Below are 14,180 nucleotides of genomic sequence, written 5' to 3'. Positions count from 1 at the left end.
TATTCTTCTGGAATACTACTAGTCTTTTTGTAGCAGTCAATTGAAGTGTTCATCATGTATTTGAAGGGAAGTTGAGTAGAACAAGTATTCCTCATTTGCATATTTCGGCTTGTGGGCATACTACTTAGTCTTCATGCATACTAAATGACTGCTACATTTTAATAGTTCATGAATACCACTGTAAACACTGAAATCACACTAAATGAAGAGCTTACATTTTTTGGTGAGGGGTTGGCCACTGAGCAAATCTTTTTGTTTCATTTGAGGGTAAGGGATCTTGTCCTTGCCTTTCTTTTGGACATTTCACTTCTTGGTGCTTACAGGATGACCTTCTGTATCTTGCTAAAACCTAGAGGTGAGTACATAGGTCTCTTCTATGCTTGAAATCCTTTTTTGAAATCAAAATTAGACACATAAAAAACTGAATTACTCTTCTCTGTGCAGGGAAATCAAAGATGTGCTACAGGAGGTAAAATAATAATGTACCAGAAAGATCTACAACTGCCTGTAATGCATGTTAGCCTATCATTATGCCTTTCGAAAAAAACATGGACCCCTTATGGGGCATGCCAGAGTAGCTCACGTATGCTTATAACAGTAATCTTGCACTTGTGAAAGTGAGGGTTTTCTGTCATTATAGACTAAATGGGTTTTACCAGGGCGAGACCGTAGACAGTTTCCCTACAACCTCTACAACCCAAAACCATAATCTCCAGCCTTCAAGTAAAGGTTTTGTCAGGGCCTGTGGATTTTAGCTTCATGCTGCTGGAAGGAGGTTAACATTGTGTAGATCCTCAATATTCAGCAGTTGAGGAGTCTACTGGAGATAAAAATGTATAATCACTGTAGAGTATTGTCGTGTAGTTCCTATAAAACCTATATAGGATCTGTGTGTTTAGACAACATTCACTGTAGGATTGGTGCCAGACTGATTCTAAGCACTCTTCCGGGTATGTTAGCCTGTATACCAGCTAGCTCACAGTGCCACTAGAAACTCCTCTTGCCAAGGAGAGAATAGTTCTTAGCAACTATCAAACATGACAACCCTGATCTCTCAGGACCGTGGAAACAGAGCAGTACTTTTCGCTCAGTCACTTGTGCTTGCAGTTACAGAGAGATACACAGAATAAACGATATGGACGTTTTCAATAAACATTTATTGAACAGTCGTCATTCTAGTGTAAAATAGGTGTGCTGAAACAACCATTAGACAGAAACAGATATAAATGATTAGAAGCACTAGGAAAGTAAAATGATGGTAGATTTCTATCATTATGCTAAAATCAAGAATACAGGCAGGTATATAAAATACATGTGTATAAAATGCGTACTCCTACGATGCAATCCTAACTAGATGTACCTAACTGTACCTAGCATGTGTGTAGGTGTTAAGCCAAGAATCCCTCTAGTATAAAGTCAACCCCATTACCTGAAGTGAGAGACTGTGGGACCCTGTCTTGGTCTCAAATTGGACACCCCGCAAGGGATGTTAGACCACTGCGAGCTGGAGTATCTGCATGCAGGAGTCTCAGTGCTTGCGTCAGTGTGTCGGCATGGAAGTCCTAGTTCTCCTCTCCTTGTCTCAGCAAGTTGTGATGTTTATATACCCAAAGGTCTCCCTGGGGGTTCTACCTTGCTGGGCCAATTGTCGGATTTAGGATGACATCGGAAATGAACATAATACATAGTTATTATGCAGGAGATGGTAGTCCTGCTGAGTTTCCAGGAATCCTCATGCATAATGTATGAGGCTTTACCAGGGAAAATCCCGTGTTCTGTGTGCAGTGTCATATCTAGGTAAAAGGTCAGTCCCCAAGAACCGTTATGCGTACCATGTAGGGAGAGTATAGGTGAAGGGTTACAATTTTACCTGAGCCTATATTGGGGTACCTATATGGAATATAACAGTATTTTGAATGGAACTCATGCTACTAGTCACATGAGCAGGAAGAAGTGCCAGATTAGCCAGAAATGGAGAAATCACAAGAAGGGTAGGACAGGTATACTGTGCAATGAACCTTCAACCTCCTCCATCCCCCAATGAAACACATTGACAAGGAAAATGTGCAACTAAGAAACAACAAAGTCCTTTTGGATGGTTTTAGACCTGGCATCTTCCGGGTGATTTCCCCTGTCTTTTTTGTTTCTGACCTCCTGTTTTCGACTGTGTGCTGCATTTAGTTTTTGATAGTTTTAGAGCTCTGGGGACTTTACTACTGCTGATCAGTGCTAAATGCAAGTGCTCCCTGTGTAAATTGTGATTGTGATTGGTTATCCATGATTGGTATGTTTGATTGTATGGCAAGGCACAGAGGCCAGTGTTATGCATATCCTCTTATTGCCAACTCACAGCAGCAACTACAACAAACATTTAGAACGTAGAATAGGAATCCTTGAACATTCCATTCCTTATATAACCCCTTGTCTGGCAACCATCTTCCTTATTTGTTGCTGCTCACAGCTAAGATAAGTACATGCTTTTTGAACTCTTCATTAATAAGACATTAAATGTGTGAGCAGAATGAGTTTTAATTGGGCGATACGTTAGCAGAAAGTATGGTTAGTATATCTTTGTAGAGCTTTAGAGTAGGAGAGTATTTATAATACTTTCATTTATTGAGGAAATTAAAATTTGAGCATTTTAGGGTTTGATCGGCAAGTGGATTCCGTTTGAAAAAGTATTAAGGGTTTTTCGTTTAATAACAAAGTTTCATGGGGCCTGCTTGAAGCTAGATGCGGAGGTGGTTGAACAGCGCGTATTTCAAATAGTGTGCTCAGCTCACCATGACCTGTTGGTCGAAGTGGACACGAGACGTGAGAGTTTGCATGCGCACAACTGGAAGAGCCCAGAGTGTGCATGCTGTGCTACCGTCTATCATACATGGGAGGGATCAGATAGTGTAGATGGTGGGCAAAAGGAAAGGTTAATTTGGTACACTCACTTCATATATATTCTCATTTTTATCATTCATTTTCCCTTTAGTTTTGGAAGCAACCCCACTTTTGCAACATTTACCATAATGTCCCTTCTTCCCACCAACATTGCACTCACACTTGATGGCAAGGCAAACCTTGCTCTTTGCCCAATGAACTATATTGCCAAATCTGAAATATGCCCCTTTGAATATTTGAAGATTCTTGTTCTTATACAATTTGTTAGACTTAGTACTAACAGCATTCACAACTTGTTGTTCAAATTTCTTTTGATGGAATTCCCGTCATATCACCGCAAGCCTTACCTTGTGCCCGTGTTGTGGCCTCACAGAGATGATATGAACCAACTCCATTGTACCTTTCTTCTTACTTGCATATGTGTATCAAGTGGACAAGAAAGAAAGTTGGGTCATGGAGTATGAAGTCTTGGAGGTTTTGTAAGGGGTATCTTTCAAGATGTAGGTGGCTGCAACTTAAATATGGAAGAACAGGCTCTTGAAAAAGAGGGACAAGTGTATGTGCGTCTAATGGGATTTTGGGTGCAGGCTGCAGCAACCAAGGCAATGGGTCTTGAAACCACCAAGGATGAAGGATTCTATAATGATAAAAATATGTTCATGGTATGATGATATACTTTGCCAATGTACACACACCTCCAAACAGTGAGAGAGAAATATAAGAATATTAACCTTGGCATGAAATGTTATCTCATAGTTCATGAACCCAAAAGGTATGACTCACTTTAGGCTTCACGTTAGTGCTGTTCTTCGTATGTACTGCTCTTTGTGGGCATTTGCAAATCAAAAAGTAATATGCTTGTAAGCGTAGTATTAAACAGACTAGCGCTTCCTGCGCTGTTCATGCCAAAAGATAAGGGAGTTTACATGCATTCCATGTACATGTTTGTACATGTTTAATCAAAATCAATAATGAAAAGTGCTTCGTGCATGTGTGTTCAAATGTTTAAACACCATACAAGCACTCCATGCCTGTGCGTGCATATGCCAGAGTAATAGCTCCAAGCGCATTTTATAAATGCCAATATAAGCATCCCAAGTACGTGTCACACATGCCCATTTAAGTGATCCATGCGCATAGCATTTGCCAAAGTAAGACCTTCAAGCACATGTTATAAATGCCAATATAAGCGCTTCATGAGCTAGTACTCACAGTGATGAGATGAAGGTTTTTTCGGAGATATGCAAAATAGCCAAATAGTAGCCTTCTGGAATCATGCTGACAGACAAAGAACTGTTGGACCAACTAACGTGGGTTTAAATACACTTACTACCCGCAAGTCCAGCCAGACCTGCTGCTACCTCGCAGGTGTGTAGGAAGTCGACAACAGCACCACTAACCTAGCAGCGGTTCTGAAGTGAGTGCTTCATGCACGCAGCCACAGAACGGGCCGTTTAAATATAGCAGGTAGGGCGCGCAAAAGGAAACAAGCATGTGCCACGCAATAGGTCTCACATTTGCAAGAGTTAGAGCTACTGACGTTGTAAATGTAAATGTTTATTACTTATGAGTTTTGGAGTGGAGTGAATGTATGTGGTGTGAAGTGGAATGGTGTGTTCACGTTAACGCTGTATTTTTTGGGCACAATACAATCCAGTAATATTTTTAAAATATCCTTATGGTGAGTGTTTGCTTTTAAAAATTAATTAAGTGCATTATTTAAAAGAAATATTGCATACACACGTGAGCCTAAAGTTTCATTTAAACAGCTGTTAAGTAGTCACACCACTTTGTTTAAAACAGTGAGCTGTTACAGGATGTAAACAGTCCTGATATGCTAAACTAGAGGAGTTAAAGGCTATGTCTGTTTAGCATGCTTTTTGTATACAAATCAGCAATCAAGCTTGTAGCCAATGTTAAGTTGTAAAGGTTGCCAGCAAGTAAGTTAAGCATCACTGCAGTAAACAACATGTGGTTGAGATGTAAAACATTTGTCTGTGTTTGAAATGTGTGGGAACTACTGGGATGTATAGGCTTTATAACAAAAAAAGAACAACCCTGTAGTGTTTGTATTGAACCTAATTGCATGTATGTTTAAAAAAGAGATCTCAGTCACAATATAGGTAATTTTAAATTTAGAATACCATAATTGCATTCTGTTCCAAAAGAAGCGGGTGGTTTAAAAAAAAAACAGTAATGTATACAAACACGAGCACAAATGTTTTTCACAAAACAAGTTTATTCAATGCTCATGAAACAAAAAAAAACAGAAACCTAGTATTATGTGCACATGTGTTTTGCACAGAGATATATGTTTCAGTTTAATTTCTATACATTTTAGAAAATGTGAACTCCCTTGACAGATTAATACTGTAATCAAGGAAGCCATATAGTTTGGTGAAATGAACAATTTGCTGGTGTTGCTCAGAATCTGTAGTCAGAGCAAGTCATAAACTACATCGTTATCGCTTTCTTCGATCAGGGGGAGCAGAGCATGGTAGTGTATGTGGGAGCCTGCATTCTGCAGAATTTGTCAGAGGAAAGAATGCAGGGCTGGGGAAGGTTTCTCCACTTAGGTGGGAAGGAGATGCCAAGCATTTGCTGAGAATTTACAGATGCCTTACACAGAAACAAATTTGTTAATTATGAAACAAACAAATGTTTATTTTTCACACAGAAAGTGAGCCAAAATAAAGATTAAAACAACAAAGGAAGAAAAGGCAAAATTTTCTAAAAAGGGGAGACAGGCTAAGTGAAATCAGAAAAAAGGTCTCCAAAAGATGTGCTAAGAAAGCCAAATAAAGGTCACACACGAGTTTTGAAAAGACTGGTGACAGGCTAAGCGAAACCAAACAAAAAGAGTAGTTCAGAAAGCAGATGCTATAGAACTAACTTGAGGAGTAATAATGTACTTGGTCCCTACTCACAGGGACGGAGGACAGTAAAATAGGCATGTCAAATGCATGCCTTAAACAAATAGAAAGGAAGAATGGATGACTGAAAATGCAGGCAACTAATAGCAAAATGGGGGATGGACTAGAAGCCCACAGACTGATTACAGCAGGTCTCAAAGAGACAGCGCAAGTGCTGCCTAGGCTCGACCTATAAACATGAATGTTAGCAAGTCACAACATACAAACACACCAGGCATACCGTCTATCATACATGGGAGGGTTCAGACAGTGTGGATGGTGGGTTATGAGCCCAGAACCATGAATTTTCCGTAACACATGCCTGGAAATGTTCAATGTGTTTCGCAATAACTAATACTTCACTAAGCTTTGGATCCCCTTTCTGCCACAGCTCTTCCCTCTCCTTGTCATTAGTACACGTAACATAAACTGGTACCTAATGCGTTTTTCAGTATTAGTTCCAGAATTGCAAGTGGATGCTAATTGTCCTAGAGCAGTAACGTCCTCTTCTAGTGATCTTCAGATCGTTGGGATCGCACACCAAAGTATACCTCTCAAGTGAAACTTTAGGTAAAAAATGTTTATCAAGTCTCTTCACATATATTTCATAATCATTCAAGATAGACACTGCATCTCCCTCTTTCTCATCCTAGAAATCTGGGAGATGCTCAAAAAGTCCTGTCCTTCAGATCCTAGACAATGAAGTAACAAGGAGGCTTCCTTTCTACCCACACCTTCTATCCACATACTTTTAAGTCATTCTTAAAAATCTTTTTCCATTTAGGCCATTTCAGTAATGGCTCACCAGGTGTCACCAAAAAGAAATATTCTGCATGATTGTGCATAATTGAGCAACACTGATAATAATAAACTGAGCAACATTACACTTCATACTGACAAATGATAAAGAATAGATAAATACGCCAGTATCCGATACGATACTCGAGTTTGCACCTGGGATAAAAAATTATTAAACAAAACCCTAAAATGGATGAAGATAAATAGTCATGAACAACAAAGACCAGCAGGTAGCAATCTAATATTAGCAAAGTAGCAGGCTGTCTTTGGATAACATGGAAAAGATGACCAGAAGTTCACTATCAGCTCCCACACTTTCTGAAGAAGAGGAGAAGTCTTGTTACTTGCGGAGAGACTATCCTATAAAGAAGGAATGCATGCTGACAACTAGGAAGAGTGGTAGGGTGGGCAAATGGCCGGTCCTGGCCTGCTATATGGCAGAGAAATTCTCTGAGTTTGCAGCGCTATATCGATAACTAATAAAACTGTCTTAATGTGACGGAGAATGTTAAATCAGAAAAGTCTAGTTACATCATCTACATGGTTGAGCAATATCTTTGGTGGGTGGGTGCATGCATTAAAGATGAGTGGTGAAAGAGGGCACTTCAGTGAAAGGATTCCTGCATGAGCATCTGCTTACATCCCTGCAGATGACGTTAGTAGCAGGTCCCGTCCAGTCTGAGCCGGAAGAAAGTGGTTTCTAAGCACTATACCTTGACTATTTATTTTCCTGATTTGCTATTACTAACCATAGTAGATTTGCATTTCTGGGAAAGGAGGAACACGCATTGGTTCTTTTGTCAATGTGATGCACATATTTGGAGAGAGAACATATGTATTTTCATTACGTTACATTTATTGCTCAAAGGGAGTCAGTATAAGATAAGAAATAGACTGTCAGAAAATGAAAGCCCGAAGTAGTTTTATTTTCCCTAAGTAACGCAGAGGAGTAGAATTTGTGGGAATTTACCATCAGCGAGGCCCAGGGATGGTTACCGTTTCTAGCCTTCTCTGGGCATGAAGACCATCCAAAGGTTTCTTCAACACTACTGCTGTCCAGTGTCTGTACCGCAATTTTGTAGGGTGCCTGGTCAGAGTTTGCGAAGTGACATAAAAACATTCGCCATGCTATGCGGAGTTCCTCAAGCAGCGGAGTGCGTTACCTTGCACCGTTCATACAGATTTATAGCGCCGGGTGTTTAACCCGTGCTGTAAAATTAGCACTAATGGCATCACACACAGCGCAAGAGGGTGCTGCTTCTTTCTGTCACTCCAGTAGAAGTTCTACTGAAGCGGCAGCTTCCTCAACGCGAATGGAAGGTTTCTCAACGCAAGTGGTAGCGACCATCTGCAACCATCCACATTGCGAAATCTCACTGGGAAGTGGTCTAGTGTGAATTTTCCCTGCTCACGCTCGCCAACTTAACATTGACGAGTGGGATTGAGGAAACATCTTGGAGTACAAAGTGCAAAAAAACTCCACAAACTCTGTGAACGAAGCTGAGTTCACCACCCAAGCCTATTTTGTAGCCCCCCAGAATGCTTCTGGAGATGAATTCAGATATGTTCTTGTTTTGTTTTCATTGGGGTGGTGCCAGTCCTGAGGCTGGACAATATTTTGTCACATTGCTTTTTCTGTGACAACTCACCACTTTGAAGTGCAGTCACTCTAAGCTTTAGGATGAATTACCTGGGCGGGTAGGCAAAGGAATTTGACTAAGATCACGCAGCATGCCTGTTAAGAAAATCATAGCTTCTTGTTGCAATGGGAAAACATTTCCAAGCACTACTATGCCTTTTCATGTTGTTGGTTGCCATTTTGTGATGCGATTGTTGTAACTTGTAAGATGCAGATAAGTACTCTAGAAAACAATATGTATTTTAGCTGTAGAACCTCACCATCAAACAGATCGATAACTAGCTATTAATTCTTCAGTCATTAAGCATTTCTCCCAGCTGTTGTTTCTTCAGGAGGGTGGGGGAGCATCGCTCCCCGCCCACTATCGCCCCCCGCTCACTGCAGCAGCACTAAACTTGAAAAATAAAATGGCAATGAAATTATTTCATTGCCATTTTATTTTTCAAATTTAGCGCACAGCAGCAGCCAACCTTCCTCAAGCCAGGAGAAATGTGGGCGTGTCCTCCTCTGCTGCCAACTGGCAGCAGAGGAGGGCTGAACCAGGGCTGACTGGATGCCCCAAAGTGCGCATGTCACTTTGGCTGGCGGTCTTACACTCTCCAACCAGCTATCTTAGACAGCTTGGTGAAGACCAAGCACAGGCCTAAAGGGCCTGAAGGAGCATCCATCCATGATGCTCCATCCAATCCTGGCGCTTTTCTCATGTTAGTGAGAGTAGCACCAGGATTGGTTAGTAGAATTTTCCTTGAGGCTGGAGCCCAAGCTTGACAGAAGAGGGACCAATGAGAATGTCGGACATGCAGCAGGCAAGGTATGTGACTTTATTTTTTATTATTTGCCACTCGCCTTGCCTGCATGCACACATCCACCCACCACTTATTTGCCTGCCCCACTGATGCATAAACTTGCCAGCAGACCCTGATTTCTCCACCCAAAAGTTGCCCTCAAGATTCATCAAACTAGCCATTAGCCTCAGTAAATGTCCTCTCTGAGGTAGATTTTGAGGTGGTGTCTGTGGTGTCTGTGACTCTAAATAAAAAGAAATATTCCCTTACCTTGCTTGTAAGTTGCTGCATGACACGTATGACGTCCGGCTCACACCAGCACGAGCTTCAGGCAACTCCCCTAACCAATCCTGGTGCTGCTCTCATGCTAGTAACCAACATTAAAGAAGCGTCAAGTTTGGAGGGAGCGGCCTATCTCAGCGCTGTCAAGTGCATTGGAGGCCTGTGCTTTCTCTAACCCAGCTGTCCATGACAACTGGTCTACAGAGGTTTAAAATGCACATGTCTGGCTGGCTGTCGCAAGACAGCTGGCCAGAGAGACATTCGCACTTTAAACCTAAGTGCACAGCTCACCACTCCTCCCTGTTGCGGTAATGGCCCTCCACGACCTTACACTCAGTTGGGTCTCGGATTGGTGAAAAATAAAATGGTCATAGATTCACATTATTACCATTTTATTTCTCATCTCTTGGGTTTTTCTGGCGGCATTTTTGTTATTAGGGCGACACTTCTCCAGTCTAATGAAGGAGCCGCACCTGACAAAAACCCAGGTGTAGAGCCAGACAATCCAACGTTCCACATGTTAACCAGAATGCAGACAAGAAGATAGTATGTGTAACCGCTATCACGAGAAGACGCTGGGAGCAGAGCATCTGAATGAAGAAACCTGAGCCATGAGCACGAGACATATGAACTTGGGTGCAGCAGAGAGAGTGCGTGTAGTTGTACACATAGGAAGATGCTTGCAGCAAGGAAGGCGTGCACCGAAGCATGGGTGAAGCTCATGAAGCAGATAAGTTTGGATGCACATGATTGCCCTCACGATCACCAGTGCGCAACTGTAAACTTTTTCCTTTTTTTTCTTTTTTTTTTTAATCCCTCAAGAAATAATCCATGGGAAGGAAGAAGAATATCAGAGTCCACATATAATTACTCCTCTTTGTGATGAGAGGAAATCCCAGGCAAGCATTAAATATTCACTCAACCCCATAGAAAATATACAAAAGTAATAGGAAATACAAGGAAAAATAAATCAATTCACAAAAGAGAAGATTATGATGGAAGGCACAGCATACCTTTCTTCTAGAAGTTAACCATATTATAGTCCAAAGCGTACAACAATTAGTATGCAAAATAAAAACTGCTGGAGTTGAAGTCCAAAAGAACTAAAGAGTTCTCCCTTCATCGCCAATTTGTGATGTGTTATTCCAGAAATAAGTGATCCAGTCTTCCTTGAAGTTGTGAGAGAAAGTAGGTTTTATTCCAAGGAATGGAATTCAGCCTCCAACAACCAATCTTTTCCTCGTCAGCTTCAACCGTCAATACCATAAAACTTGGAACCCACGCATAGAAGCTGGAGCATGAGCCACAAGATATTTGTAGGTATCACTGGTATATCCTCCCAAAGACCGCATCCGTCACATAGATACCATGACAAGATGTACTAGATTCACTTATATAATAAGAAAGGATAAGAAGTAAAAGGAGTCTTTTCCCCTACCTAATGCTCTATACTGGAGGGCTTTCCTCAACAAGGAAGGTGGCCCTCACCCATCAAAGTTGCATGTTTTACCCTAAAGCCCCGCCTCAATGTAGTTTCAAAGAGGTAACCAAGGAGACGTCTCTCATAGAGTTCCTCAGGGGCGTTCTAGAGATTAAATGCTCCCCTATTGGTGTGCTGATTTAGATCTATGTAGATTAAAAATGCATCCTATATCTGAGTTTTAAATAACTCGGTGTTAAGAATATAAGTATTCAGAAGGAGGATGGTTGTTCACCAGCTGAAAAAAAGTAGTGTCGCCTACTTTTAAATATTATTCTGTAATCTTCAAAGTTTGAACGGTAACAAACTTTTTCAATGTTTCTTAGATTTAGGACCTGATTTAAATGTTGGCGGAAAGGGAACTCTGTCATTACAGCAACAGAGTTCACCCTCATTAACCATTAATGTCCTCTTGCCCAATTTAGAATACTCTGCCTCTGCCATGGTCAAACTACTCTGATGGCCTGACGGAGTAAGGGCCATCGGAGGTTTGGCTGTATGATAGCCCACCTAATTTAGATTGGTGGACATACATCAGATTTTCAATGTCTGACTCTGTCAGACAAAAAGCTGTAAAAAGGGCCCTTAAAAATAATGATCAATGCCCCCTTCACCATGGGAGAAAACTCTCATGGCGAGGGGGGCATTGTTTTTAATTTTCAAAGAGCAAATTCCATTTTGTTTAAAACATTTTTTTTTAAATTGTTATTTTGCCATACCGATGTATTATGTTGAAGGAGCAGTCCCTCAAATTAACAATGCATTCTAGGAACTGCCATGACAGTGGTTCTGCCAACGCTGGGTGGCACCTCCGTCAAGGCGATGGAGTAATTTACTTCATCGCCCTGGTGGAAAAACTGGGCAAATGCCAAGAATTAAATTGGATCCCATGTATGAAATCACAGATTTATGATTAAAGAGTGCCTCAAGCTTCCCAGGAAGTAACTGCACTTTCACTTGACATCTTGCCAGTGATGAAACTTCATTATTCTAGGACACACCACTAGGGCGAAGTATGCTAAATTCTTGGCTATGCCAAGAGTAAGGGAGTATAGTTCATGGTGTTTTTTGCTTTTCATTTTTTTGGGCTGAGGTTGGCTTTTGCTTTCTCTGTTTACTCCTTTGCTGGCTTTGGATTTTTGCACATTTAAAGCTCCAAGACAGCAGCTGTTTCCTGCCTAATATCCAGGTGATTCTGATTCAAAATGGGCTCGATTGTTGTCTTGGACCTTGCAAAGAGGAGGCAGCTTCTGAAAGGAGCATGTCTAACTGTCTCACTGCCATATACAACAGGTACCTATAGCCCCCAAATCTCCTTCTCAGACTGCGTAATTATAAGGTTAACATAGCAGTGCAAATTGAGATCTGTCAGCCAGCCTCATCTAAAACTAAATCAGCTATCAGTGAAGAAGGCAATGGCCTGGTGAGCAGTGCTTTTATTGGGTTATTGAATTATCAGCTTACAGAAATGAATGCTTTGATGCCATACCTGATTTGTGCAATGGTTTCTGGTTGGGATGCATAGTCCTTTCGCTAAAACATTCCTTTACTGGGTTGAATTACCCTGTTTATCAGCTTATTATTTATCTCTCTTTTCTCTGGTTCTGTTTATTGGTTGAAATTATTTTTTGTGTCCTATGATTGTGAAAAAGTAATTTAGAAAAACCATGCAGAACTGTGACCCCAACTTTCAATGTTTCATAGGTGTGTCCGGTCAGATCTGGTTCAAACTGGTTTCTTTTTTCCTGTCTGGAACGACAGAGGATCAGGCGCTGTTGCAGACGTTGGGCTTTGGAGAATAGAGAATGATCCTGCCCAGCCTGGAGGTATTCATTTTTACTTAAGAAGCAATTAACTAATCTAAAATTTTGTATAGCACATGATTTTTTTTAAAGTGTTGTCACAGGCCTCCATTACGAGATACCAAGAGTTTGGATAAGGAGATATTGGGGCGGGAATTATCAATTGTGTCCAGTATCTTTCTCCAAACTCTGGGCATAATGAGTTGTTGGGCAGAAAGGTAGAACAACACGTGGTACCAGTATTACTGGTTCAATATCCACAGACATATCCCTATTTCTGGCCAATAAAAGGCTCTTTTACATTTCCATTTACCACCTTCTTCAAATAGGTGGCAAATGGGAAGAGGGATCATGGTGGATCACAATGTGTAGAGGTTGTCAGATGGCAGTGATTGCTCCTGTGAAGCTGAAGGAAGGTTTCAAATGTACCCCTAAGTATTGGTTGTGGCCTGTGAAGAAGCAGGTGGGCACCAAAATGTGTATTTCAAATCTTGTTTATTTAGTAAGATGCACGAACCCACAACCGAAGCACCCTCATCCCGTGACTTCCAGCACCAGCTTCCTGACTCACAGGGTGGGTGGATGACCGTGGGCCAAGCGATTAAGCATAAACAATTAAATACATGCTAAGTAATAACAATTCCATTGCCTGCTTGTAAGTTGACAATTATGGCAGGAAATGAGCGTAGGAATAATATACATACGTACCCATTATTACATTTACTCCTGCTTAATAAAGAACAAAAATAAGATACACATCAACATACCTAGTGAAGAACAAAGTCTTTATTTTTAACAGGCAAGGAAACTTTGAGAGAGCTTCTGGCTTCAGAGTTTTCCTCATTTTGCAGTGCATGCTCAAGACCTGGTACGCGTTCCACAAGAACCCCTTGTGACTCATTAGCATGTATCATTTTCAAAGCTGTATGTGAGTTAGAGGTACAAGAAAATGAGGACTCTTCACTAAGCATACCTGATCTAGCACCCCTCTCAACAAGAGGGGGTCTTGATACATCACTGGTTGAGTTTGTGATAAACCATTGTGAGTTATCAAGTAATTCATCATCTTGTAAATGTTTGTATCGCATAATTCTTTGGAAAGAAGTACCTTTTTTTACTTTACCTGGGCTTTTGATCATTACCCAGTCTTCAATCCTAAAGTCTTGATCTCTAACATTATTTGTGTTATCAAAATACCTCTTATATAGAGACTGTTGATGTAATGTAGTGGTTACCAGTCTCTTTTTATCTTCACAGGCACAACAATCAGTCCTGGGATATAATACCTTAAGTCAATCAGGACATTTATTAGACCTGGGGTCTTTTTTTCGTAACACGGTAAATAGAGAAATTTCTGTGGATCTATAAGGTGGGATTAGGTATGAACACTGTTTTAGTTTCAAAAACACATCTACTGGAGTTTTTGTAGACAAGGCAGTCTGAATCCCTTTTCTCAAGAACTTATCCTTTCTACAAGAGCATTGAAAAATGGCATGCAAAAGTGCTATTTTTAGGTGTTTTCTGTGATGAGACAAAATAAAATCTTTCATTTGTGCAGATGTGAAGTGAGTACCATTGTTTGGTTTTGCC

At 40.8% G+C, this 14,180-nt stretch overlaps 1 protein-coding gene across 3 annotated transcripts in view; it reads left to right on the top strand.

The window, feature by feature from the left end:
* LOC146811798 (uncharacterized) overlaps positions 1-14,180 on the top strand; it is a 224,297-nt gene that overhangs the window by 196,673 nt on the left and 13,444 nt on the right. For all 3 annotated transcript variants that reach the window (XM_085618792.1, XM_085618790.1, XM_085618791.1), the window contains one exon: positions 12,493-12,614. In XM_085618792.1, the coding sequence (XP_085474918.1) occupies positions 12,493-12,614 (122 nt within the window). The remainder of the gene's footprint in view (positions 1-12,492; positions 12,615-14,180) is intronic.

This window comes from Triturus cristatus, chromosome 7, assembly GCF_964204655.1.
Source record: "Triturus cristatus chromosome 7, aTriCri1.1, whole genome shotgun sequence".
Classification (NCBI taxonomy): Eukaryota; Metazoa; Chordata; class Amphibia; order Caudata; family Salamandridae; genus Triturus; species Triturus cristatus.
Note: the sequence above shows the minus strand (reverse complement) of the source record. Positions and strands in the feature narration are given on the sequence as shown.